Source organism: Lithobates pipiens, unplaced genomic scaffold, assembly GCF_037356315.1.
Source record: "Lithobates pipiens isolate NorthernLeopardFrog02 unplaced genomic scaffold, aLitPip1_a1.2 Scaffold_30, whole genome shotgun sequence".
Classification (NCBI taxonomy): Eukaryota; Metazoa; Chordata; class Amphibia; order Anura; family Ranidae; genus Lithobates; species Lithobates pipiens.
This window is the reverse complement of record NW_027507791.1, coordinates 45,440,456-45,464,705: the sequence shown is the minus strand read 5'-3', so window position 1 is coordinate 45,464,705 and position 24,250 is coordinate 45,440,456. Positions and strand designations below refer to the sequence as shown.

General features: G+C 46.8%; 1 protein-coding gene across 2 annotated transcripts; it reads left to right on the top strand.

The window, feature by feature from the left end:
• Positions 1–1,076: 1,076 nt before the first annotated feature.
• On the top strand, positions 1,077–23,363 carry LOC143942753 (uncharacterized). 2 transcript variants are annotated; one of them, XM_077464141.1, is made up of 3 exons: positions 1,077–1,162; positions 15,580–15,927; positions 21,226–23,363. In XM_077464141.1, exons 1-3 carry the CDS (start codon positions 1,114–1,116, stop codon positions 21,240–21,242), a joined length of 414 nt encoding a protein of 137 aa, XP_077320267.1. In that variant the 5' UTR covers positions 1,077–1,113; the 3' UTR covers positions 21,243–23,363. The 2 variants fall into 2 exon arrangements, with proteins under 2 accessions (XP_077320267.1, XP_077320266.1); XM_077464140.1 differs by lacking the exon at positions 1,077–1,162 and adding an exon at positions 5,867–6,034.
• Positions 23,364–24,250: the final 887 nt, after the last annotated feature.

Here is a 24,250-nt window from a genome sequence, read left to right as displayed (position 1 = left end):
TGCCTACCCTGACCTTCCCTCTCCTCCATTGCCTTCCATGCGCTCCCACAGTCCTGAATTGTCCACAACAATTTCACATATAAAAAAAAAGAATGCTTGTAGTTGTCGATCCCAGATTCACCTCATACATGTGTTATGTCATTGGCCATGTGGTGGGACTATGTTTGCACAGCTAGTAATTATTTTGTGGCTGCAAATTTGACCTGTAGGTTTGCGAAGTTCGCCTCCCATTGAAGTCAATGGGGCCCGCCGCGAACGTTCCGGTTCGCGAACTATCGGCCGTGTTCGTGGTCCGCGTTCGCAAAACGTCCCGTCGGAAGTTTGTCCATCACTATTCCTAACACTGTCCTGAGGAAGTGAGAAAAATGAAGGTGACACAACAATGTTTATAATCTATGTATATCTGGCAATATATGAGCCTTTTCCCCCCTAGTGCCCCATGTTGAGACAGCTATATCCATACCTCCCAACTTTTTGAGATGGGAATGAGGGACACCTATTAGCAAAAGTATGTAGGCAAAGGGAACACACCCCTTGCCACACCTTTTAAGAAGAGTTATACAAAAAAAATTATTAGTTAAACCCAAAGGTGCTTTTTTTACCACTATTATATCTTTATATTGGTCTTTGAAATCTACAAATTCTGCAATTTAAAAACTGGATACAAGATTTAGCACTGGGAAACACTTTTTAACCACTTGCTTACTGGGCACTTAAACCCCCCTCCTGCCCAGATCAATTTTCAGCTTTCGGTGCTCTCACACTTTCAATGACAATTACTCAGTCATACAACACTGTACCCAAATGAATAAAATTGTTTTGTATGCAATAAAGCTGATTCACTTTTACTAAAGTTACAGAGTTTCGTTTTCATATCGACCATCGCCCAAAACTAAACTAAATACAAATCACCTCTTTTATTTGCCCTCCCCTAAGTTACAAATTTTAATTTCACATCAATCATCACTCAAAACGAAACTTTATATAAACCACCACTTTTCTTTTGCCCGCCCCTAACCTGTTATATATATAAGAGAGAGTGTGCCATAGACCAGCCTCTCTGGCACATCCACTGACGACGATCGACTAACCCTTTCCACAGCAAGAAACGAAATGTCTCATTTCTACTTCTGGATCGTTGTGCTTCTGAACCTCAAGAACTGTAAGGATGTCTTCAGTTGTTCCTATAACAATGTCATGAAGGTGTATTTATAGCCAAAATCAGAATTTATTTTGGATTGAGTAGGGTAGGGTAAAACTGCTGCCAGTTCTTTTTTATTATCTGTGCGCCGGGGGGGGGGGGGGGATTTCCTTCCTTTTCTGTGCCAGAGATGCAACAGGATAGTTAGTGGAAATCACCCAAAGCAGGGGCGTTGCTGGGTCTACAAAGATCTGGGACTAGAGCCCATAGCAGCGTAGTAAAGAAAGTCATACGAAAGTCATCAACAGAGAGCTGCTCCCTTAAAATCAAGGTCCCCAGAGAGCCCCCTTTATATTAGGGTCTTTAGAGAGCTGCCCCCTTAAATCAGGGTCCCCAGAGAACCTTCCCCTTAAAATCAGGGTCCCCAGAGAGCCTCCCCCTTAAATCAGGGTCCCCAGAGAGCCTCCCCCTTGAAATCAGGGTCCCCAGAGAGCTTCCCACTTCCATCAGGGTCCCCAGAGAGCCCCCCAAACTTACATCAGGGTTTCCAGAGAGCTGCCCCCTTAAACCAGGGTCCCCAGAGAGCCTCCCCCTTAAAATCAGGGTCCCCAGAGAGCTTCCAACTTAAAATCAGGGTCCCCAGATAGCTTCCCACTTCCACCAGGATCCCCAGAGAGCCCCCTTACATTACGGTCCCCAGGGAGCTTCCCCCTTAAATCAGGGTCCCCAGGAAGCTGCCCCCTTAAATCAGGGTCCCCAGAGAGCCTCCCTCTTAAAATCAGAGTCCCCAGAGAGCTTTCCACTTCCATCAGGGTCCCAGAGAGCACCTCCCCCACTTACATCAGGGTTCCCAGAGAGTCCCCTTACATTAGGGTCCCCAGAGAGCTGCCCCCTTAAATCAGGGTCCCCAGAGATATTCCCACTTCCATCAGGGTCCCCAGAGAGCCCCCCTTAAATCAGGGTCCCCAGAGAGTCTCTCCTTACATCAGGGTGTCCAGAGAGTGCCCCTTACATTAGGGTCCCAGAGAGCTTCCCACTTCCACCAGGATCGCCAGAGAGCCCTCCCCCCACTTACATCAGGGTTCCGGAGAACTGCCCCTTAAATCAGAGTCCCCAGAGAGCCTCCCCTTACATTAAGGTCCCCAGAGAGCCCCATATATTAGGGTCCCCAGAGAGCTTACATTAGGGTCCCCAGAGAGCTGCCCCCTTAAATAAGGGTCCCCAGAGAGCCTTCCCCTTGAAATTAGGGTCCCCAGAGAGCTTCCCACTTCCACCAGGATCCCCAGAGAGCCCTCCCCCCACTTACATCAGGGTTCCGGAGAGCTGCCCCCTTAAATCAGGGTCATAGGATACAATTGTTTTGTATGCAATAAAGCCGATTCACTTTTACTAAAGTTACAGAGTTTCGTTTTCATATCGACCATCACCCAAAACGAAACTAAATACAAATCACCTCTTTTATTTGCCCTGCCCTAAGTTACAAATTTTAATTTCATTTCCATCATCACTCAAAACGAAACTTTATATAAACCACCACTTTTCTTTTGCCCTCCCCTAACCTGTTATATATATAAAGAGAGTGTGCCATAGACCAGCCTCTCTGGCACATCCACTGACGACGATCGACTAACCCGTTCCACAGCAAGAAACGAAATGTCTCATTTCTACTTCTGGATTGTTGTGCTTCTGAACCTCAAGAACTGTAAGGATGTCTTCAGTTGTTCCTATAACAATGTCATGAAGGTGTATTTATAGCCAAAATCATATTTTGTTTTGGATTGAGTAGGGTAGGGCTAAAACTGCTGCCAGTTCTTTTTTACTATCTGAGCGCCGGGGGGAATTACCTTCCTTTTCTGTGCCAGAGATGCAACAGGATAGTTAGTGGAAATCACCCAAAGCAGGGGCGTGGCTGGGTCTACAAAAGATCTGGGACTAGAGCCCATAGCAGCGTAGTAAAGAAAGTCATACGAAAGTCATCCCCAGAGAGCTGCTCCCTTAAAATGAGGGTCCCCAGAGAGCCTCCCCTTAAAATCAGGGTCCCCAGAGAGCCTCCCTTAAAATCAGGGGCCCCAGAGAGCCCCCCACTTCCATCAGGGTCCCCAGTGAGCCCCCCTTATATTAGGGTCCCCCTTGTATTAGGGTCCTTAGAGAGCTACCCCCGTAAATCAGGGTCCCCAGAGAACCTCCCCCTTAAAATCAGGGTCCCCAGAGAGCCTCCCCCTTGAAATCAGGGTCCCCAGAGAGCCCTCCCCCCACTTACATCAAGATCCCCAGAGAGCCTCCCCTTAAAATCCGGGTCCCCAGAGAGCTTCATACTTCCACCAGGGTCATTAGGGTCCCAGAGAGCTTACATTAGGGTCCCCAGAGAGCCTTCCCCTTAAAATCAGGGTCCCCAGAGAGCTTCCCACTTCCATCAGGGTCCCCAGAGAGCTGCCCTCTTAAATCAGGGTCCCCAGAGAGCCTCTCCCTTAAATCAGGATCCCCAGAGAGCCTCCTCCTTAAAATCAGGGTCCCCAGAGAGCCTCCCCCTTAAAATCCGGGTCCCCAGAGAGCCCCCCACCCCCACTTACACCAGGGTCCCCAGAGAACTGCCCCCTTAAATCAGGGTCCCCAGAGAGCCTCCCCCTTAAAATCAGGGTCCCCAGAGAGCCCCCCGCCACTTACATCAGGGTTCCCAGAGAGCCCCCCTTACATTAGGGTCCCAGAGAGCTGCCCCCTTAAATCAGGGTCCCCAGAGAGCCCCCCCAACTTACATCAGGGTTTCCAGAGAGCTGCCCCCTTAAACCAGGGTCCCCAGAGAGCCCCCTTACATTAGGGTCCCCAGAGAGCTTACATTAGGGTCCCCAGAGAGCCTCCCCCTTAAAATCAGGGTCCCCAGAGAGCTTCCCACTTAAAATCAGGGTCCCCAGAGAGCTTCCCACTTCCACCAGGATCCCCAGAGAGCCCCCTTACATTAGGGTCCCCAGGGAGCTTCCCCCTTAAATCAGGGTCCCCAGGGAGCTGCCCCCTTAAATCAGGGTCCCCAGAGAGCCCCCCCAACTTACATCAGGGTTTCCAGAGAGCTGCCCCCTTAAACCAGGGTCCCCAGAGAGCCCCTTACATTAGGGTCCCCAGAGAGCTTACATTAGGGTCCCCAGAGAGCCTCCCCCTTAAAATCAGGGTCCCCAGAGAGCTTCCCACTTAAAATCAGGGTCCCCAGAGAGCTTCCCACTTCCACCAGGATCCCCAGAGAGCCCCCTTACATTAGGGTCCCCAGGGAGCTTCCCCCTTAAATCAGGGTCCCCAGGGAGCTGCCCCCTTAAATCAGGGTCCCCAGAGAGCCTCCCCCTTAAAATCAGGGTCCCCAGAGAGCCTCCCCCTTAAAATCAGGGTCCCCAGAGAGCCTCCCCCTTAAAATCAGGGTCCCCAGAGAGCCCCCGTCACTTACATCAGGGTTCCCAGAGAGCTGCCCCCTTAAATCAGGGTCCCCAGAGAGCCCCCACCACTTACATCAGGGTTCCCAGAGAGCCCCCCTTACATTAGGGTCCCAGGGAGCTTCCCCCTTAAAATCAGGGTCCCCAGAGAGCCTCCCCCTTAAAATCAGGGTCCCCAGAGAGCCCCCCGTCACTTACATCAGGGTTCCCAGAGAGCTGCCCCCTTAAAATCAGGGTCCCCAGAGAGCCCCCCGTCACTTACATCAGGGTCCCCAGAGAGCCTCCCTCTTAAAATCAGGGTCCCCAGAGAGCTTCCCACTTCCATCAGGGTCCCAGAGAGCACCTCCCCCACTTACATCAGGGTTCCCAGAGAGCCTCCTTACATTAGGGTCCCCAGAGAGCTGCCCCCTTAAATCAGGGTCCCCAGAGAGCCTCTCTTTACATCAGGGTCCCCAGAGAGCGCCCCTTACATTAGGGTCCCCAGAGAGCTTCCCCCTTAAAGTCAGGGTCCCCAGAGAGCCCCCTTACATTAGGGTCCCCAGAGAGCTGCCCCCTTAAATAAGGGTCCCCATAGAGCCTCCCCCTTGAAATTAGGGTCCCCAGAGAGCTTCCCACTTCCACCAGGGTCCCCAGAGAGCCTCCCCTTACATTAAGGTCCCCAGAGAGCCCCCATATATTAGGGTCCCCAGAGAGCTTACATTAGGGTCCCCAGAGAGCCTACCCCTTAAAATCAGGGTCCCCAGAGAGCTTCCCACTTAAAACCAGGGTCCCCAGAGAGCTTCCCACTTCCACCAGGGTCCCCAGAGAGCCCCCTTACATTAGGGTCTCCAGGGAGCTGCCCCCTTACATTAGGGTCCCCAGGGAGCTGCCCCCTTAAATCACGGTCCCCAGATAGCCTCCCCCTTAAATCAGGGTCCCCAGAGAGATTCCCACTTCCATCAGGGTCCCCAGAGAGCCCCCCACTTACATCAGGGTTCCCAGAGAGCCCCCCTTAAATCAGGGTCCCCAGAGAGCCTCTCCTTTCATCAGGGTCCCCAGAGAGCGCCCCTTACATTAGGGTCCCCAGAGAGCCCCCCCCACTTACATCAGGGTTCCGGAGAGCTGCCCCCTTAAATCAGGGTCATAGGATAAAATTGTTTTGTATGCAATAAAACTGATTCACTTTTACTAAAGTTACAGAGTTTCGTTTTCATATCGACCATCACCCAAAACGAAACTAAATACAAATCACCTCTTTTATTTGCCCTCCCCTAAGTTACAAATTTTAATTTCACATCAATCATCACTCAAAACGAAACTTAATATAAACCACCACTTTTCTTTTGCCCGCCCCTAACCTGTTATATATATAGAGAGAGTGTGCCATAGACCAGCCTCTCTGGCACATCCACTGACGACGATCGACTAACCCATTCCACAGCAAGAAACGAAATGTCTCATTTCTACTTCTGGATCGTTGTGCTTCTGAACCTCGAGAACTGTAAGGATGTCTTCAGTTGTTCCTATAACAATGTCATGAAGGTGTATTTATAGCCAAAATCATATTTTGTTTTGGATTGAGTAGGGTAGGGTTAAAACTGCTGCCAGTTCTTTTTTTACTATCTGTGCCGCGGGGGGGGGGGGGGGAATTACCTTCCTTTTCTGTGCCAGAGATGCAACAGGATAGTTAGTGGAAATCACCCAAAGCAGGGGCGTTGCTGGGTCTACAAAAGATCTGGGACTAGAGCCCATAGCAGCGTAGTAAAGAAAGTCATACGAAAGTCATCCCCAGAGAGCTGCTCCCTTAAAATCAGGGTCCCCAGAGAGCCCCCCCTTACATTAGGGTCCCCAGAGAGCCCCTCTTACATTAGGGTCCCCAGAGAGCCTCCCCTTAAAATCAGGGTCCCCAGAGAGCCCCCCACTTCCATCAGGGTCCCCAGTGAGCCCCCCTTTTATTAGGGTCCCCCTTATATTAGGGTCCTTAGAGAGCTACCCCCGTAAATCAGGGTCCCCAGAGAACCTCCCCCTTAAAATCAGGGTCCCCAGAGAGCCTCCCCCTGAAATCAGGGTCCCCAGAGAGCCCTCCCCCCCACTTACATCAAGGTCCCCAGAGAGCCTCCCCCTTAAAATCAGGGTCCCCAGAGAGCCTTCCCCTTAAAATCAGGGTCCCCAGAGAGCTTCCCACTTCCATCAGGGTCCCCAGAGAGCTGCCCTCTTAAATCAGGGTCCCCAGAGAGCCTCTCCCTTAAATCAGGATCCCCAGAGAGCCTCCTCCTTAAAATCAGGGTCCCCAGAGAGCCTCCCCCTTAAAATCCGGGTCCCCAGAGAGCTTCCCACTTCCACCAGGGTCCCCAGAGAGCCCCCCACCCCCACTTACACCAGGGTCCCCAGAGAGCTGCCCCCTTAAATCAGGGTCCCCAGAGAGCCTCCCCCTTAAAATCAGGGTCCCCAGAGAGCTTCCCACTTCCATCAGGGTCCCCAGAGAGCCCCCCACTTACATCAGGGTCCCCAGAGAGCGCCCCTTACATTAGGGTCCCCAGAGAGCTTACATTAGGGTCCCCAGAGAGCCTCCCCCTTAAATCAGGGTCCCCAGAGAGCCCCCCCACTTACATCAGGGTTCCCAGAGAGCCCCCCTTACACCAGGGTCCCCAGAGGGCCCCTTACATCAGGGTCCCCAGAGAGCTGCCCCCTTAAATCAGGGTCCCCAGAGAGCTTCCCCCTTAAATCAGGGTCCCCAGAGAGCCTCCCCCTTAAAATCAAGGTCCCCAGAGAGCTTCCCCCTTAAAATCAGGGTCCCCAGAGAGCATCCCACTTCCACCAGGGGACCAGAGAGCCCCCCACTTACATCAGGGTTCCCAGAGAGCTCCCCCTTATGTCAGGGTCCCCAGAGAGCTGCCCCCTTAAATCAGGCTCCCCAGAGAGCCTCCCCCTTAAAATCAGGGTCCCCAGAGAGCTTCCCACTTCCATCAGGGTCCCCCGAGAGCCCCCCCCACTTACATCAGGGTCCCCAGAGGGCCTCCCCCTTACATCAGGGTCCCCAGAGAGCCTCCCCCTTAAAATCAAGGTCCCCAGAGAGCTTCCCCCTTAAAATCAGGGCCCCTAGAGAGCTTCCCACTTCCACCAGAGTCCCCAGAGAGCCCCTCCCACTTACATCAGGGTTCCCAAAGAACCCCCCTTACATCAGGGTCCCCAGAGAGCCTCCCCCTTAAAATCAGGGTCCCCAGAGAGCTTCCCACTTCCATCAGGGTTCCCAGAGAGCCTCCCCTCCCCTTGGGAACCCCTGCAGAAACTTGGAGCTATAGGCCCCAGATTTGGGGTTAAAGCCCCAAAAGCCACCCCCTAGCGACACCCCTTACCCAAAGTGAAGGGAATTCCCTTAGCAAACAGGTGTCTCAGGGACAGGTGTCCCCATTGGAAGATTCTCCCTCACCTCTTATTCTGGGGAAAACTCTAAAATGTTGGATTTCCCATTATTTTATGTGTTTAGTGGCAATGGTCACCGGTAGGGAGAGTGATAGGCAACTGAGACATCAAAAGAATTGACAGAGGGTCCAAACTTTTCCCACTCACCCACCCGATCTAAGATTTAAAATCAAGGATTTGCCTCGAGATAATCTTCAACTCTAGTGATATTTACAACTTGACATATTTCAGGGTGTAAAAGCATAGCGCAGTAATTGTATTGGAGGGCTTTTGATTCCATTAGTCCTTTCTCACCATAACCTGTATGGGTTTACCCAGGGGCGGACTGACAACTCATGGGGCCCCCGGGGCAATAGAAGATTATGGGGCCTCCAGGTTTACAGGTGGCCGCCATGCCAGGAGTAAGTAACAAACAAAACAACATATACACTATATAGTACAGCAGTCAGGATGAGCGCCATGCTCACATCAGAGTCCCTCCTTACACCAAAGTCCCAACATTCTCCCTATACATCACAGTCTGCAGAGTCCTACCTTATGGCAGAGCCCCCCCCCCCCCCCCCCGCAGTGTGTCACCTTCTACCAGTGTCCCCTTACACACAACTTTTGCACCTTAGTGCTTGGTGTGGCAGGCAGCTGGCAGGAAAAGGCCTTTAAATGAGAAAAGAAAATCCACTTGTTGCAGGCTCTGAACTGTCCCTGATGGGGCCCCCTAGTGGCATGGGGACCTCGGTCCTTGCCCGAGTGCCCGAATGGTCAGTCCGCCCCTGGGTTTACCATCTCATAGAGTTTCATGAATGTTTAATTATTATTTTATGTGTTTAGTGGCATTTCCCCAGAATAAGAGGTAATTCTTATTTCCCCAGAATAAGAGGTAATTAGCTTTGTTGTGCTGAACACGGGTCAATGTACAGGTTGTGTTGTATCTAATTAAAGTAATTAAACATAGCATAACTGACGGCCTGCTCTAAGTCACTGACCGCGGATATTACTAGTATAAAATAAATAAATAAATTAGGGCTGCGGAAATGAACGATTAATTGCTCGATTAACCGTTCATTTCTTTGCTGGATCAAAATAATTCGATCGAGGATTGAGCTCCGCGGTCTCGCCCATAGGAAAGGCCGCGGCTTCCGTCTAGCTCCAGAGCTGCGGCCATCTTGGTCCACCCGGTGGCGGCCTAGTAGCGGCGCGCTGACGTCATCATCACCCGCCTGCTTGTGCCTCCTACTCTGTGGATGGGTCTGCCTGCTGTCTATTCAGGACAGAGTGGACAGTCGGGATGTGGATATTACAGTATGGGGGGCAGATGTGGACATTACAGTATGGGGGCAGATGTGAATATTACAGTATGTGGGGCAGATGTGGCTATTACAGTATGGGGGCAGATGTGGATATTACAGTATGGGGGCAGATGTGGATATTACAGTATGTGGGCAGATGTGGATATTACACTATGGGGGGCAGATGTGGATATTACAGTATGGGGGAAGATGTGGATATTACAGTATGGGGGGGGGGCAGATGTGGATATTACAGTTTGGGGGAGATGTGGATATTACAGTATGTGGGCAGATGTGGATATACAGTATGGGGGGGGGGGGAAATGTGGGTATTACAGTAGGGGGGAGATGTGGGATTATTACAGTATGGGGGGAGATGTGGATATTACAGTATGGGGGAGATGTGGATATACAGTATGGGGGGGAGATGTGGATATTACAGTATGTGGGCAGATGGTGGATATTACAGTAGTGGGGGGCAGATGTGGATATTACAGTTTGGGGGAGATGTGGATATTTACAGTATGTGGGCAGATGTGGATATTACAGTATGGGGGGCACTGTGGATACTACAGTATGGGGGGCAGATGTGGATAATAAGTTTGGGGGAGATGTGGATATTACAGTATGGGAGCATATCTGGATATTACAGTATGTGGGCAGATGTGGATATTACAGTGTGGGGGGGGTGGGAGATGTGGGTATTACAGTATGGGGGGAGTTGTGGATATTACAGTATGGGGGGCAGATGTGGATATTACAGTATGGGGGGCAGATGTGGGTATTACAGTTTGGGGGAGATGTGGATATTACAGTATGTGGGCAGATGTGGATATTACAGTTTGGGGGAGATGTGGATATTACAGCATGTGAGCAGATGTGGATATTACACTATGGGGGGCAGATGTGGATATTACAGTATGGGGTGGGCAGATGTGGATATTACAGTATGGGGGCAGATGTGGATATTACACTATGGGTGCAAATGTGGATATTACAGTATGGGGGCAGATGTGGATATTACAGTATGTGAGCAGATGTGGATATTACACTATGGGGGGCAGATGTGGATATTACAGTATGGGGGGGGCAGATGTGGATATTACAGTATGGGGGCAGATGTGGATATTACACTATGGGTGCAAATGTGGATATTACAGTATGGGGGCAGATGTGGATATTACAGTTTGGGGGAGATGTGGATATTACAGTATGGGGGCAGATGTGGATATTACAGTATGGGGGCAGATGTGGATATTACAGTAGGGGGGCAGATGTGGACATTACAGTATGGGGCAGACAGTCAACATACTAGATACGTTTTATAATTAAAGTTAAACTAACTTTCTACGGTTTTCTTAAAGTTTAATAAAAAATAATTGTAAAAACTGTATGTGCGTTATAATTAATCGAAATGATTTGATTAATCAAACCGGAAAAGTTTAATCAGTATCAGTCCTAAAATAAATATAAATAAAAAAAAATATTAGAAAAAAATCCATAAATACGGTATATACCATACTTTGTAGACACTATACAGTTTGTGTAAACCAATCAATATATGCTCATTAGGATTTTTGTTATCAAAAACATGTAGCAGAATACATATTGCCCTTTTTTTTTTTCATTTGATATGTATTATGGCAGAAAGTAAAAAATATTTTTTTTATTTTCCAAAATTGTCGGCCTCTTTTTGTTTATAGGGAGAAAAAAAAATTGACATTGTTTTTTTTCCCCACAAATAGAGCTTTCTTTTGGTGGTATTTGATCACCCCTGCGGTTTTTATTTTTTGCGATATAAACAAAAATAGAGCGTCAATTTTGCAAAAAACGCATTATTTTTTACTTTTTGCTATAATAAATATCCCCCAAAAATATATCTAAAAAATTTTTTTTTTCCCTCAGTTTAGGCAGATACGTATTCTCCTACATATTTTTGGTAAAAAAAATCGCAATAAGCATTTATTGATTGGTTTGCGCAAAAGTTATAGCATCTACAAAATAGGAGATAGTTTTATGGCATTTTTATTAATAATTTTTATTTTACTAGTAATGGCGGCGATCAGCGATTTTTTATCGGGACTGCGACATTATGGCGGACAGATCGAAAATTTTGACACATTTTTGGTACCATTGTCATTTATACAGCGATCAGTGCTATAAAATTGCATTGATTACTGCGTAAGGGCCGGTTCACACTATTGCGATGGCAGACATCGCATGTAATTCGCAGCGCACTGCTGTTCACATTACATGCGATGTCTGTGCGGCTGCGATGTCAGTCATACAGATGGTATGGCTGATATCGCACCCGCATTCGGTGCAAACACGCACAGGACCCTTTTTTCTGTTCGGACCAGAATCGGATCGCATGTGTGTTCAACACCTATGCGATCCGATTCATGTCCGAACTGTCAGTTCGCAGTGCGATATGCGAGCTGAAATGGCGGTGTCGTTAACATATAATGACACTCCCCAGCAGTTCGCATATGGCAGTGCGAACTGCCGTGCGTGTCGGGAGCGATGCGGGAACCCCGCAGTTGATCCGCAGGGTTCTCGCATCGCAATAGTGTGAACCGGCTCTTAAAGAGGAAGTAAACCCTGATGGGTTTACTTCCTCTTTCATTCCCTGCAAAGGCAAAGCATAATGGACTACTATGCATTGCATCGCATCGCATAGTAGCCCATTATGCGTCACTTACCTGACACAGGAGCCAGCGAAGTCGCCACTGTCCCCTGTAGTCCGCCGCATCCATCTGGTTGGTGGCGTCTCGCAGTTCCGCCGCTGTCATTTGGCGAAGCCGCGATGACGTCACTCCTGCGCATGCGCACGGGAGTCGACACGCGCGGCAGCTCCATTCTTGGAAATGCCGCGCTCAGTGCGCATGCGCGCCGCTGTCTACGGCGCCCGTTTTCGGGCAAATATCTCCTAAACCATATAGGTTTAGGAGATATTTCTTGGACCTACAGGTAAGCCTTAACCACTTGCTTACTGGGCACTTAAACACCCTTCCTGCCCAGACCAATTTTCAGCTTTCGGTGCTCTCACACTTTGAATGACAATTACTCAGTCATGCAACACTGTACCCAAATGAATTTTGTGTCCTTTTTTTCCCACAAATAGAGCTTTCTTTTGGTGGTATTTGATCACCTCTGGGGTTTTTATTTTTTGCGCTATAAATGAAAAAAGACCGAAAATTTTGAAAAAAAACGCATATTTCTTTGTTTCTGTGACAGAATTATGCAAATTATTAATTTTTCTTCATAAATTTTGGCCACAATTTATACTGCTACATATCTTTGGTAAAAATAACCCAAATTAGTGGATATTATTTGGTCTTTGTGAAAGTTAGAGTCTACAAGCTGTGGTGCGAATCGCACAAAATTGATCACATCTGATGTACTGGTGGCCTATCTCGCTTCTTGTGACCCAAACAAGTCAGGAAAGTACAAATACCCCCCAAATGACCCCTTTTTGGAAAGTAGACATTCCAAGGTATTTAGTAAGAGGCATGGTGAGCTTTTTGATGTTGTCATTTTTTTCCCACAATTCTTTGCAAAATGAAGATTTTTCATTTTCTTTATTTTTCTCCACAAAATTGTCATTGTAATAGGTTATTTCTCTCACGTGGCATGTGTATACCACAAATGACACCCCCCAAAAAATTCTGCTACTCCTCCTGAGTATTACAATACCACATGTGTGGGACTTTTTCGCAGCCTGGCCACATAGAGAGGCCCAACATGCAGGGAGCGCCATCACGTGTTCTAGGAGCATAAATTACACATCTAACTTGTTGACTACTTATTACACTTTTGAAATACCAGGACAATGACACGTGACACTGATGACAGATGGCACTGATACGTGGCAATGATGACACTTATACGTGGCACTGATGACACGTGGCACTGATGACAGATGACACTAATATGTGGCACTGATGACACGTGGCACTAATACGTGGCACTGATGACACGTGTCACTAATACGTGGCACTGATGACACGTGGCACTAATATGTGGCACTGATGACACGTGGCACTAATACGTGGCACTGATGACATGTGGCACTAATACGTGGCACTAATACGTGCCACCGGTGACAGATGGCACTAATACGTGGCACCAATGACACGTGACACTGATGACAGATGGCACTGATAAGTGGCATTGATGACACGTGACACTGACAACAGATGGCACGTGACACTGACAGGTGGCACTGATGACAAATGGCACTGATACGTGGCACTGATGACAGATGGCACTAATACGTGGCACTGATGACAGATGGCACTATGTGGCACTAATAACACGTGGCACTGATGACAGATGCCACTTATACGTGGCACTGATGACAGATGGCACTGGGGACAAATGGCACTGACAACAGGTGGCACTGGGGACAGATAGCACTGCGGGCAGGTGGCACTGGGGTGGGGTGGATTGCACTGGGGTGGATGGCACTGGGGCGGATGGCACTGGGGCGGATGGCACTGGGGCAGGATGACACTGGGGCGGATGGCACTGGGGCAGGATGGCACTGGGGCAGGATGGCACTGGGGCAGGATGGCACTGGGGGGGGGGCATGGCACTGGGGGGGGGTGGCACTGGGGGAGGATGGCTCTGGGGGAGGATGGCACTTTTTATTAAACTTTTTTTTTACTTTTTTTTTTCTTTTTTACACTGACGGCTGCTGCAGCCGTTCTTCTCTCCCCTCTCACACGCTGTCTGTGTGAGGAGGGAGAGCGGCGCTGAGAGATGATCTCATATGTTTACATATGAGATCATCTCCCATTGGACACGCCGATCACGCTGTAAACGGCCGCTGTGATTGGCCGTTTACAGCGATCTGTGTTTGCCTGTCCCCGGGGGACACGGCAAACACAGAACTTCCGCGATGCGCGCCCGCGGCGGCGCGCATTGCGGAAGTAAACACCAGGCCGTCCAGGGACGGCCAGGCGTAGGAAGCCGCCCGCCCTAAGGCCGGCATTCGGCTATAGGGCGGGCAGGAAGCGGTTAATCTAGGCTTACCTGTAGGTCAAAGTGGTTTGTAAGGGTTTACAACCACTTTAATGTGACTAGCACTGAAGGGGTCAACCACTAGCTGGTGCTGTAGGGGTTAAGTGTGTCCTATGGGAGTGATTCTAACTTGGGGGGCGGGGGGGCGGGCTACGTGTGGCACATCACTTATCACCGCTCCCGATCACAGGGAGCAGAGATCAGTGAGAGTGCCACTCTCCATGAGACGATTGCGGGTATCCCCGCGGACATTCGATTCCCGCTCACGGAGCTCCCTCCCGCAAGCCGCCTCATAAAGGGCAACGTACAGGCAGAATCACGCACTATATATCTAGTATATCTGCGTGAGGCGGTCGGGATATGAAAGGGTGGTGGGGGGGGTGATACTTCAGTGCTAAAAATATGCACTGTCACTGTACTAAGGACACTGGCTGGGAAGGAGTTACACATCTAGGGCGATCAAAGGGTTAACTGTGTGCCTAGCCAGTGCTTTTTGTGCACTATGTGTGGCGTGCTTTGCAGGGACACAAAAGCCAATCACTTTCCCTGCTGTCAGGACAGAGCTCTGCCTTGTTTACATAGGCAGAGCTCTGTTCTGTGTCTCTTCCCGATGATTGGGTGGACATCCATTGCCCTCGCTGATCGGCTTCTGCTGTGATTACACATATATATATATATAAAGAAATGTGTGTATATATATTATATACACATATCTTTATATATATATATATATATATATATATATATATATATATATATATATACACACATTTCTTTATATATATACACATTTCTTTATTTATATATATATATATATATATACACATTTCTTTATTATATATATATATATATATATATATATATATATATATACACATTTCTTTATTTATATATATATATATATATATATATACATTTCTTTATATATATATATATATATATATATATATATATATATATATATATATATATATATATACATTTCTTTATATATATATATATATACACACATTTCTTTATATATATATATATATATATATATATATATACACATTTCTTTATTTATATATATATATATATATATATATATATATACATTTCTTTATATATATATATATATATATATATATATATATATATATACACACATTTCTTTATATATATATATATATATATATATATACATACACATTTCTTTATATATATACACATTTCTTTATTTATATATATATATATAGATATATATATACACATTTCTTTATATATATATATATATATATTATTGATTAATCCAAATGTACCTTTTTTTTATCAGATGCAGCGAGTGAAAGATCCTGTGGAGAAGGAACTATAGCTGGAGCTGTGGGAGGAAATGTCACCCTACAAGTTGGTCACGCCGGGGTCACACCCATCCGACGAGCTGGTCCCCCCCCGATGACGCTGATTTCTTGGAATTACGGTAAAGATCATTTAATCCTGACAATGCCAGGACTACCAAATTTAATGTTTCCAAGAGTTTCTGGAAGACTGAACAGCACATCTGATGGATCTTTGACAATAAGTGAGCTAAAACGGGAGGACCAAGGGACCTACAAAGCAACAATCTGCACAACTGGATTCAAATCTTCATTGGAAACGTGCATTTATCATCTCACCGTGTTCGGTAAGTGTCTCTGGAATTTGTTGTCAGTGGGGTCCTAGTTCAGATATGGTCTATTCCAGGTCAAGTGTCAAACTCAATTTAATGTGCGGGGGGGGGGGGGGCTGCATCAGCATTATGGCTGCCCTCAAAGGGCCGGTTGTACCTGTGATGCCCCGCACACACGAGCCGAATTTCCGCCCCCCCCCCCCCCCCCCCCCAGAAAAATCTTGTCGGATGTTTTCTTCAGATGGAATTCCGCTTAAGCTTGGCTTGCACATGTACGGTCACACAAACCTTCGCTGAGCTTTCGACCGTCAAGAACGCGGTGACGTTTAACACCGAGAAAATGAAGTTCAATGCTTCCGAGCATGCGTAGGAATTTTGCGCATCGGAATTGCTACAGGCGATCAGAAATTTCCGACCGAAAAAAAATTGAGGACCTGCTCTCAAGCTTTTGCTGGCTGGAATTCGGCCAGCAGAAGTTCCGACGGAGCGTGTACGCACGGTGGGAATTTTCCGACCAAAAGCTCTCATCGGTCTTTTGCTGGCTGAATTTCCGATTGTGTGTACGCGGCATAAGACTATATAAATGTGTCTACTCTTATATCATATTAAATAATTGCCTGTGGATTTAATTATTACTGGTTTTAGTAATAACTTAAAGAGGAGTTTCACCCAAAAGTAGAAGCTCCTCTTATCTGCTTCCTCCCCCCCCCTCCGGAGCCACATGTGGCACCTTTCAAGGGGAGGGTGGAACGGGTACCTGTTTTTGACAGGTACCCATCCCCACTTCCGTGAGACTCCACTGCGCTCAAGTCCCTCAGAAGTTGGGGCCCCCTTCTTCTTCCTCCGCTGCCAGGCCAGTTAGAAAGCTCATGTGCAGTAGGGAACCGGCATGTGAAGCTGAAAGGCTTCCCTTACCACGAATGGTGGTGGCAGCACCCGACAGCCGATCTGAAAATCAGCTGGAGTGCCGACATCGTGGGATCCCTGGACAGGCAGTGAAGCCTTTTGGCTTCACTGCCAGTTTCCCTTACCATGAATGGCTGTGGCAGCACCCAAGAGCCGATCTGAAAATCAGCTGGGGTGCCAACATCACGGGATCCCTGGATATGCAGTGAAGCCTTTTGGCTTCACTAGCGGTTTCCCTTACCATGAATGGCGTCAGCAGCACCCGACGGATGATCTGAAAATCAGCTGGGGTGCCAACATTCCGGGATCCCTGGACAGGCAATGAAGCCTTTCGGCTTCACAACCGGTTTCCCTTACCACGAATGGTGGCGGCAGCACCGGAGAGGCGATCTGAAAATCAGCTGGGGTGCCGACATCACGGGATCTCTGGACAGGCAGTGAAGCCTTTCGGCTTCCCAGCCGGTTTCCCTTACCACGAATGGCGTCAGCAGCACCCAACGGATGATCTGAAAATCAGCTGGGGTGCTGACATCACAGGATCTCTGGACAGGCAGTGAAGCCTTTTGGCTTCACTGCCGGTTTCCCTTACCACGAATGGCTGTGGCAGCACCCAAGAGCCGATCTGAATTACAGCTGGGGTGCCAACATTCCGGGATCCCTGGACAGGCAATGAAGCCTTTCAGCTTCACAGCCGGTTTCCCTTACCACGAATGGTGGCGGCAGCACCGGAGAGGCGATCTGAAAATCAGCTGGGGTGCCGACATCACGGGATCTCTGGACAGGCCTTTCGGCTTCACTGCCGGTTTCTCTTACCATCGCGGGGTCCCTGGACAGGTAAGTATACTAATGTTAAAAGTCAGCAGCTACAGTGTTTGTAGCTGCTGACTTTAAAATTTTTGTGGGGGGTTGGAACTCCACTTCAAGACTTGAGCTGTGAAGGGCAGGTGCCAACCGGCACGTAGGCAACTCACACTCCTGTAGCAGATCATGCAAATCTGCAAAGGAGGGTCACACACCGGCGGTATCATCCACAAGAAACTTTATTGGGGACTGCTCAGACAGGCGGCTGCACCAAGAAGCACAGGATCTGGAGGAGGAGTTCTGTCCTCCACTCTGCTGCTGACTGCTTAGGGGGAGGGGGAGCAGAAATTAATTTCGCTACGGCTGCACCAAGAAGCACAGGATCTGGCAGAGGAGTTCTGTTCTCCCCTCTGCTGCTGACTGCTGAGTCAAGTTGCTGGAGTGGAGGTGAGGGGGTGCTGCAGGAGAGGTGCAAGAGCCACATGAAATGGCCTGGGGGAGCCGGATTCAGCCCACGAGCCTTTGTTTTTGACACATGTGGTCTTGTGCTGCCCTCACAATCTGTTTGAAGTACAAGGCTTGGTAGACAGCTAACAACTTCCCAAAAAAATACTGAGGAAAAGGGTTAACAGTTGTAATCTTAACTGAGAATTCGATTTCTTTTTCTTTGTAAAACTATAATCACAAATTATAAAAATATGCATTAGCATTTAACAGTACATTACAAAATGCAATTAGTGTCAGGTAGATATGTGCACTGACAAAAAATGTGTTCGTTTTCGTTTTTTTGCCTTTTTCAGAAATTCGGAATTTAGAAAATTCGGAATTCGAATATCTGAAAATGCAAATTTTTCGAATTTCCGAATTTTTCTAATTTTCAGAATTTTCACATTTCTGAATTTTCATATTTCTGAATTTTCAAATTTCCTAATTTTGAATTTTCAAATTTCCTAATTTTGAATTTTCTAATTCCGAATTTTCATATTCCAAATTTCCGAATTTTTGGAATTCGAAAATCTGAAAAAAAGAAAGACAATCAGTAAAATTTTAAATAATAACTAACTAATATTAACTAACTATTAAATTATAGATGTTGGAATTTCCAAGTTTGGCTGTTTGTGAACAAATACAAATTTATCTGAATTTACGAATTATCCAAAATAATGAATGCAGCATCTAAACAAATGGAATGGAACAAATTAATAATAAATAATAATAATAAAAGGGTTCTATTTTTATTATTGTTTATTATTATTATTATTATTAGATCATTACGTTCCATTCTTTTAGATACAGAATTCTTTATTTCAAATAATTTGTAATAAATTCATACTCGTGTCGTTCACTAAGAGCAAAATGAAAGGAAATTCCAATACCTATAATTTAATAGTTAGTAATAGTAATTATTTCAGATTTTCGGATTTTCATTCTTTTGAATTTCCAGATTTTCATTCTTATTTTCAGATTTTCACATTTTAGAATTTTCAAATTTCTGAAATTCTGAATTTCCTAAGTTCAAATTTTTGAATTTCCAAAATTCCGAAACTTCCGAAATTTCAAATTTCAGAACTTCCGAAATTTTCGAATTTCAGGATTCCACGTTTCCGAATTTTTGTAATTTGAATTTTCCAATTTCCGAAATTTTCCAATTTCAGAATTTCCGAAATTTGGAAATTTGGGAATTTTGGAGATGACAAATTTGTCAAAATTTGTTAAAAAATGTATTTGGAACTAAACGAATTGCACATTTCTAGTGTCAGGCATGCTACACGAGCTAACAGAAAATTAGGCCCATCTAAAAGAACTCCCTGGCAGAAACTACTTCCAAACGCACATAAAAATGTTGTTTAATTTGTAGAACATATACTAATTAATTCAATACTAATGACAGCCTACTTACAGACTTATGCTTCCAAAGCCAGTATTAAAGAGGTTGTAAACCAAAACACCCCCCGCAAAAAAAAACCCTGTAAGGCACAGGCATAATGAACTAGTATGCATCACATACTAGCTCATTATCGAGTAATTACCTTAGATCAAAGCTGTTGCAGCGATCCCACCGCTGTGACTGGCGACATGTCTTCCATAGTTATTTCCGGGTTCGCGGGTTCCAGTGCTGTGATTGGCCAAAGACACGATGACGTCCCTCCCGCGCATGCGCGTGGGAGCTGCCGGTCACAGTACAGCAGCTGAAGAAACGGCGCGAAACGTCGGCGCAAGCGTATATGGTAAATATCCACTAAACTATGCAGGTTTAGGAAATATTTACAGTAACTACAGGTAAGCCTTAATATAGGCTTACTTGTAGGTACAAGTTGTGTAACAGGGTTTACAATCATATTGTACAAGTCCAATGACCCCGATCTGTAATCCACTGTGTCCAAGGCACACAACGATCATAGCTAAAGCGAAGCAGTGCCGAATCGCAAAAAGTGCTCTGGTCAGGGAGGGGGTAAATGCTTCCGGGGCTGAAGTGGTTAAGACTCTCCCATTGACCATGCCCATTGTTCGCCATGGTTCACTATGCATGCCACAGATCATCATCTCCCTGGTAGAGGTCCCAGTGCAGTATTTTGCCCAGGGGCCCATGATGTTAAGGTGGCACTGCCCATGAGAGGCTCGTGATGCCTTTACTGGGTCACCAGCTCTAGGTCTCCTGCCACCCTGCATGTTGCAGAGCTTGGTGCCCCTCCTCAAAATGGCTGCTACGTGGTGGCCATCTGTAAGCCTGGGGGCCCCATAATCTCTTATTGCCCGGGGGCCCCATAAGTTGTCAGTCCGCCCCTGGCAGCGTATCTATAAAATAATACTGTTTCGGTACATGGAAATTTATTCCAAAGGACATGTAGAGTTGCCGACACACACACACACACACACACACACACACACACACTTACAGTTAAAGCAAAACAGCTGAGAAAACTTTTTCCAAAGCTGATGGGACATTAACAAAAAGAGCAGCCAGGAAATTGGCATCTTTAGAAGGAGACGACAATGGCAGGATCCATATTTCTGTTAAGGAAAGGTTTCCTATAACCAGAGTTATGCCGGGTACACACGACTGGACTTTGACGGACTAGGTCCGAAGGACTTTCGGCGGAGGTCCGACGGACTTTCTGAATGAAACGGACTTGGCCACACACAACCGGACTAAGTCCCTTCGAAAGTCCGTTTCGTTTTGAACGTGATGACGTAAACTGGACTAAACAAGGAAGTTCAATAGCCAGTAGCCAATAGCTGCCCCTTGCGTCGTATTTGGTCCGTCGGGGCCAGCACACAGACGAACGGTTTTCCCGATTTTTAGTCCGTTGAAATTGAGTCCTTCGGATAGATTTGAAACATGTTCTATTTCTAGGTCCGTCTGATTTTTGTTTTTTATAAAAAACGGTCGGACTAGCCCACGCACAATCGGATTGTCCGACAGACTGATCCCGTCGGAACCTAGTCTGCAGGAAAGTCCGGACGTGTGTACGCGGCATAAGTCATGCAAATACTCCTATTATTTACATTCTTTTGATAACGCCGGAATCGTTGGTAGAGTGCAAGAAAAAAGTGAATATAAATTGAATAATGCTTTATGACCTCTTCTTTTTTTTTTTATTTCAGAACCCATGGTGACTTAAAGTTTGATGATATCCGGCTATGTTCTACGGTTGTTTCCTTCTCTGTCTCTTGAAGCCTGGAGTGACTGCACAACGTCCAGAGGGGCAGGTGGCAACTGAAGACTGTACACTGGGCTCAGTGTGCACTGCGAGGCGTATCTGTTTATTTAGCTGTGCTTTAACCATATAATACTCACTGGAATAGGAATCTAAACTGTTCAGCAAGGTCTTGTATGGAGGTCACCTACCAGATATTAAGGGGCTGTGCAGTGTAGTGTGTAGTACAGCACTTTGGTGGGTGTAGCCAGAACAGCCCCGTCATTGGGCATTCATTCAGGATAAGTACACCTGAAAACACCGGGCAATTATTTAAAGAAAGCCCATTTGTTTTGTTTTTTTTAAGCCAACGTTGTTCTAAAACTCCTTAGGAATTCAAATTCTTATTTCTGTGCTAGCATAGAGAGAAGAACAGAAGGACTGGCTAAGTCCAAATGACAAGTCATATTTTGGATTTAGGCCCATCACTAGTCATCCCTGAGGCCTCCATGCCAGTCATCCCTGAGGCCCATCACCAGTCATCCCTGAGACCCATCACCAGTCATCCCTGAGGCCTCCATACCAGTCATCCCTGAGGCCTCCATACCAGTCATCCCTGAGGCCTCCATACCAATAATCCCTGAGACCCATCACCAGTCATCCCTGAGGTCTCCATACCAGTCATCCCTAAGGCCCATCACCAGTCATCCCTGAGACCCATCACCAGTCATCCCTGAGGCCTCCATACCAGTCATCCCTGAGGCCCATCACCAGTCATCCCTGAGACCCATCGCCAGTCATCCCTGAGGCCTCCATACCAGTCATCCCTGAGGCCCATCACCAGTCATCCCTGAGACCTCCATACCAGTCATCCCTGAGGCCTCCATACAAGTCATCCCTGAGGCCTCCATACCAGTAATCCCTGAGACCCATCACCAGTCATCGGTCTCCATACCTAAGTCTTTCTTCAGAAGTCTGTTTAGGTGGTCTGATAGTCATCAAGGACTCATAAACAAATTCTTATTTCTGTGCTAGCATAGAGAGAAGAACAGAAGGACTGGCTAAGTCCAAAAGACAAGTCAGATTTTGGATTTAGGCCCATCACCAGTCATCCCTGAGGCCTCCATACCAGTCATCCCTGAGGCCCATCACCAGTCATCCCTGAGGTCTCCATACCTAAGTCTTTCTTCAGAAGTCTGTTTATGTGGTCTGATAGTCATCAAGGACTCATAAACAAATTCTTATTTCTGTGCTAGCATAGAAAGAAGAACAGAAGGACTGGCTAAGTCCAAAAGACAAGTCAGATTTTGGATTTAGGCCCATCACCAGTCATCCCTGAGGCCTCCATACCTAAGTCTTTCTTCAGAAGTCTGTTTATGTGGTCTGATAGTCATCAAGGACTCATAAACAATAGGCCCATGTTGAAGTACAAACTAAAGTTGTTTTAGTTCACCAATGTGGTAGTCATCAAAGACTCATCAACAATAGGCCCATGTCGAAGTACAATCTAAAGTTGTTTTAGTTCACCAATGTGATGGGTATTGCTGGAACAGCCCTGACATTGTACAAGTATTTAGGGAATGTGAAGTACCCAAGCTTCAAGCCCCATACACATCAGTTTTTCTGCTGAGTTTTTCCTTCAGATTTACCAAAACCATATAATATGAGGTCAAACCTTAGGAGTTTCAATTTGAATGCAATCAGGCCGGCCCTTGTACTACATGGTTTTGGTAAACCTGAAGGAAAAACTCAGCAGAAAAACTGATAGTGTGTATGGGGGCTTAAGAGCTCCAGACAGTGATTTGGAGAAACATCTCCCAGGTCTGGTTCCATCGGCCAACCTTGACTTGTGTTCTAAAACCACATTCGAATCCAACTATTATGACTTATGTAACATGGAACAGGGCCTACTGATTTCAAGTACCAACTCAGTTTTTAGATTCCTCACCGATCCTTCAATAATCCCCATGTACCCAACACTTCTTCTATTTACACGGGCTGGCACTCACCGAAGACTATACTTATCTCGATTAAGTGCATCCCGTTGAAGTTGTTACCATTGCTTACGCTGCTTGTTATGCTAATAAAGTCATGTGCAGGATAATATACACCGTGTCTTTGTTATTTCAGATGTATAGTTCCCAATTCCCTGATATGAGAAGGAGGGATGTGTTTTTGTGTTAGAAATATTTTAGTCATAGCAGATAAACCCGCACACCCCTGGCATAGATGCTAACTGTCCCAGATTTGCCAGCACAGTGCCACGTCACAGTTCTTTCTCCCAAAGATGGTGTGGAACCCAGGATCACAGCTTTGCCCTTGTTTGAGTTGCAGAACATGCACAGTAACTCAAAAAAGGATAACGGAGGGGATTACGGGTCAAAGTGGGCAGCTCCTGCATAATTAGGGGTGGGACCACCTGAAAAGTGGATGTGATCTGGTCAGGACAATAAAGAAAGTGGGTTTGATCTGGGGGGGGGGGGGGTCAACGTGGAAGGTGGGCATATCAAGAATGGGACTGGGGAGGTGATAGTTGTGGGGACTGGGATGAATATCTTGGTAAGTATGCTCTGGAAAATAAGCTTTAACTGGGTACAATGGGCAAGATCACTGTTAGGGGTCTGGTATCTGGTAACAACTTTCACTCAACATTTACACATTGCGTCAGGGCCGTTTTTAAGGCAGGGCAAAGGGGACAGCTGCCCTGGGCCCCATCATTGTAGTGGGGCCCAAAGCAGCTGCCTCATACTTGCCAACTATCCCAGTTTAAATTCCCTTATCCCTTGAAGTTTTAGTCCCGTGCTGTGTCCCGATATCTCAGTGTAAACTTCTGCTGCTGCTGCCCAGCTTTATGTAAATAGTCATGGACTGCGGCATTGATATGTAAATAGAGGTGGCATTCATATGTATATAATGTCCCCTTGAGGTCACATCCACCATCACTTCTGCTGAATGCTACCCACTGGGGAGGTAAAGGATCATGCTTGAAAGTC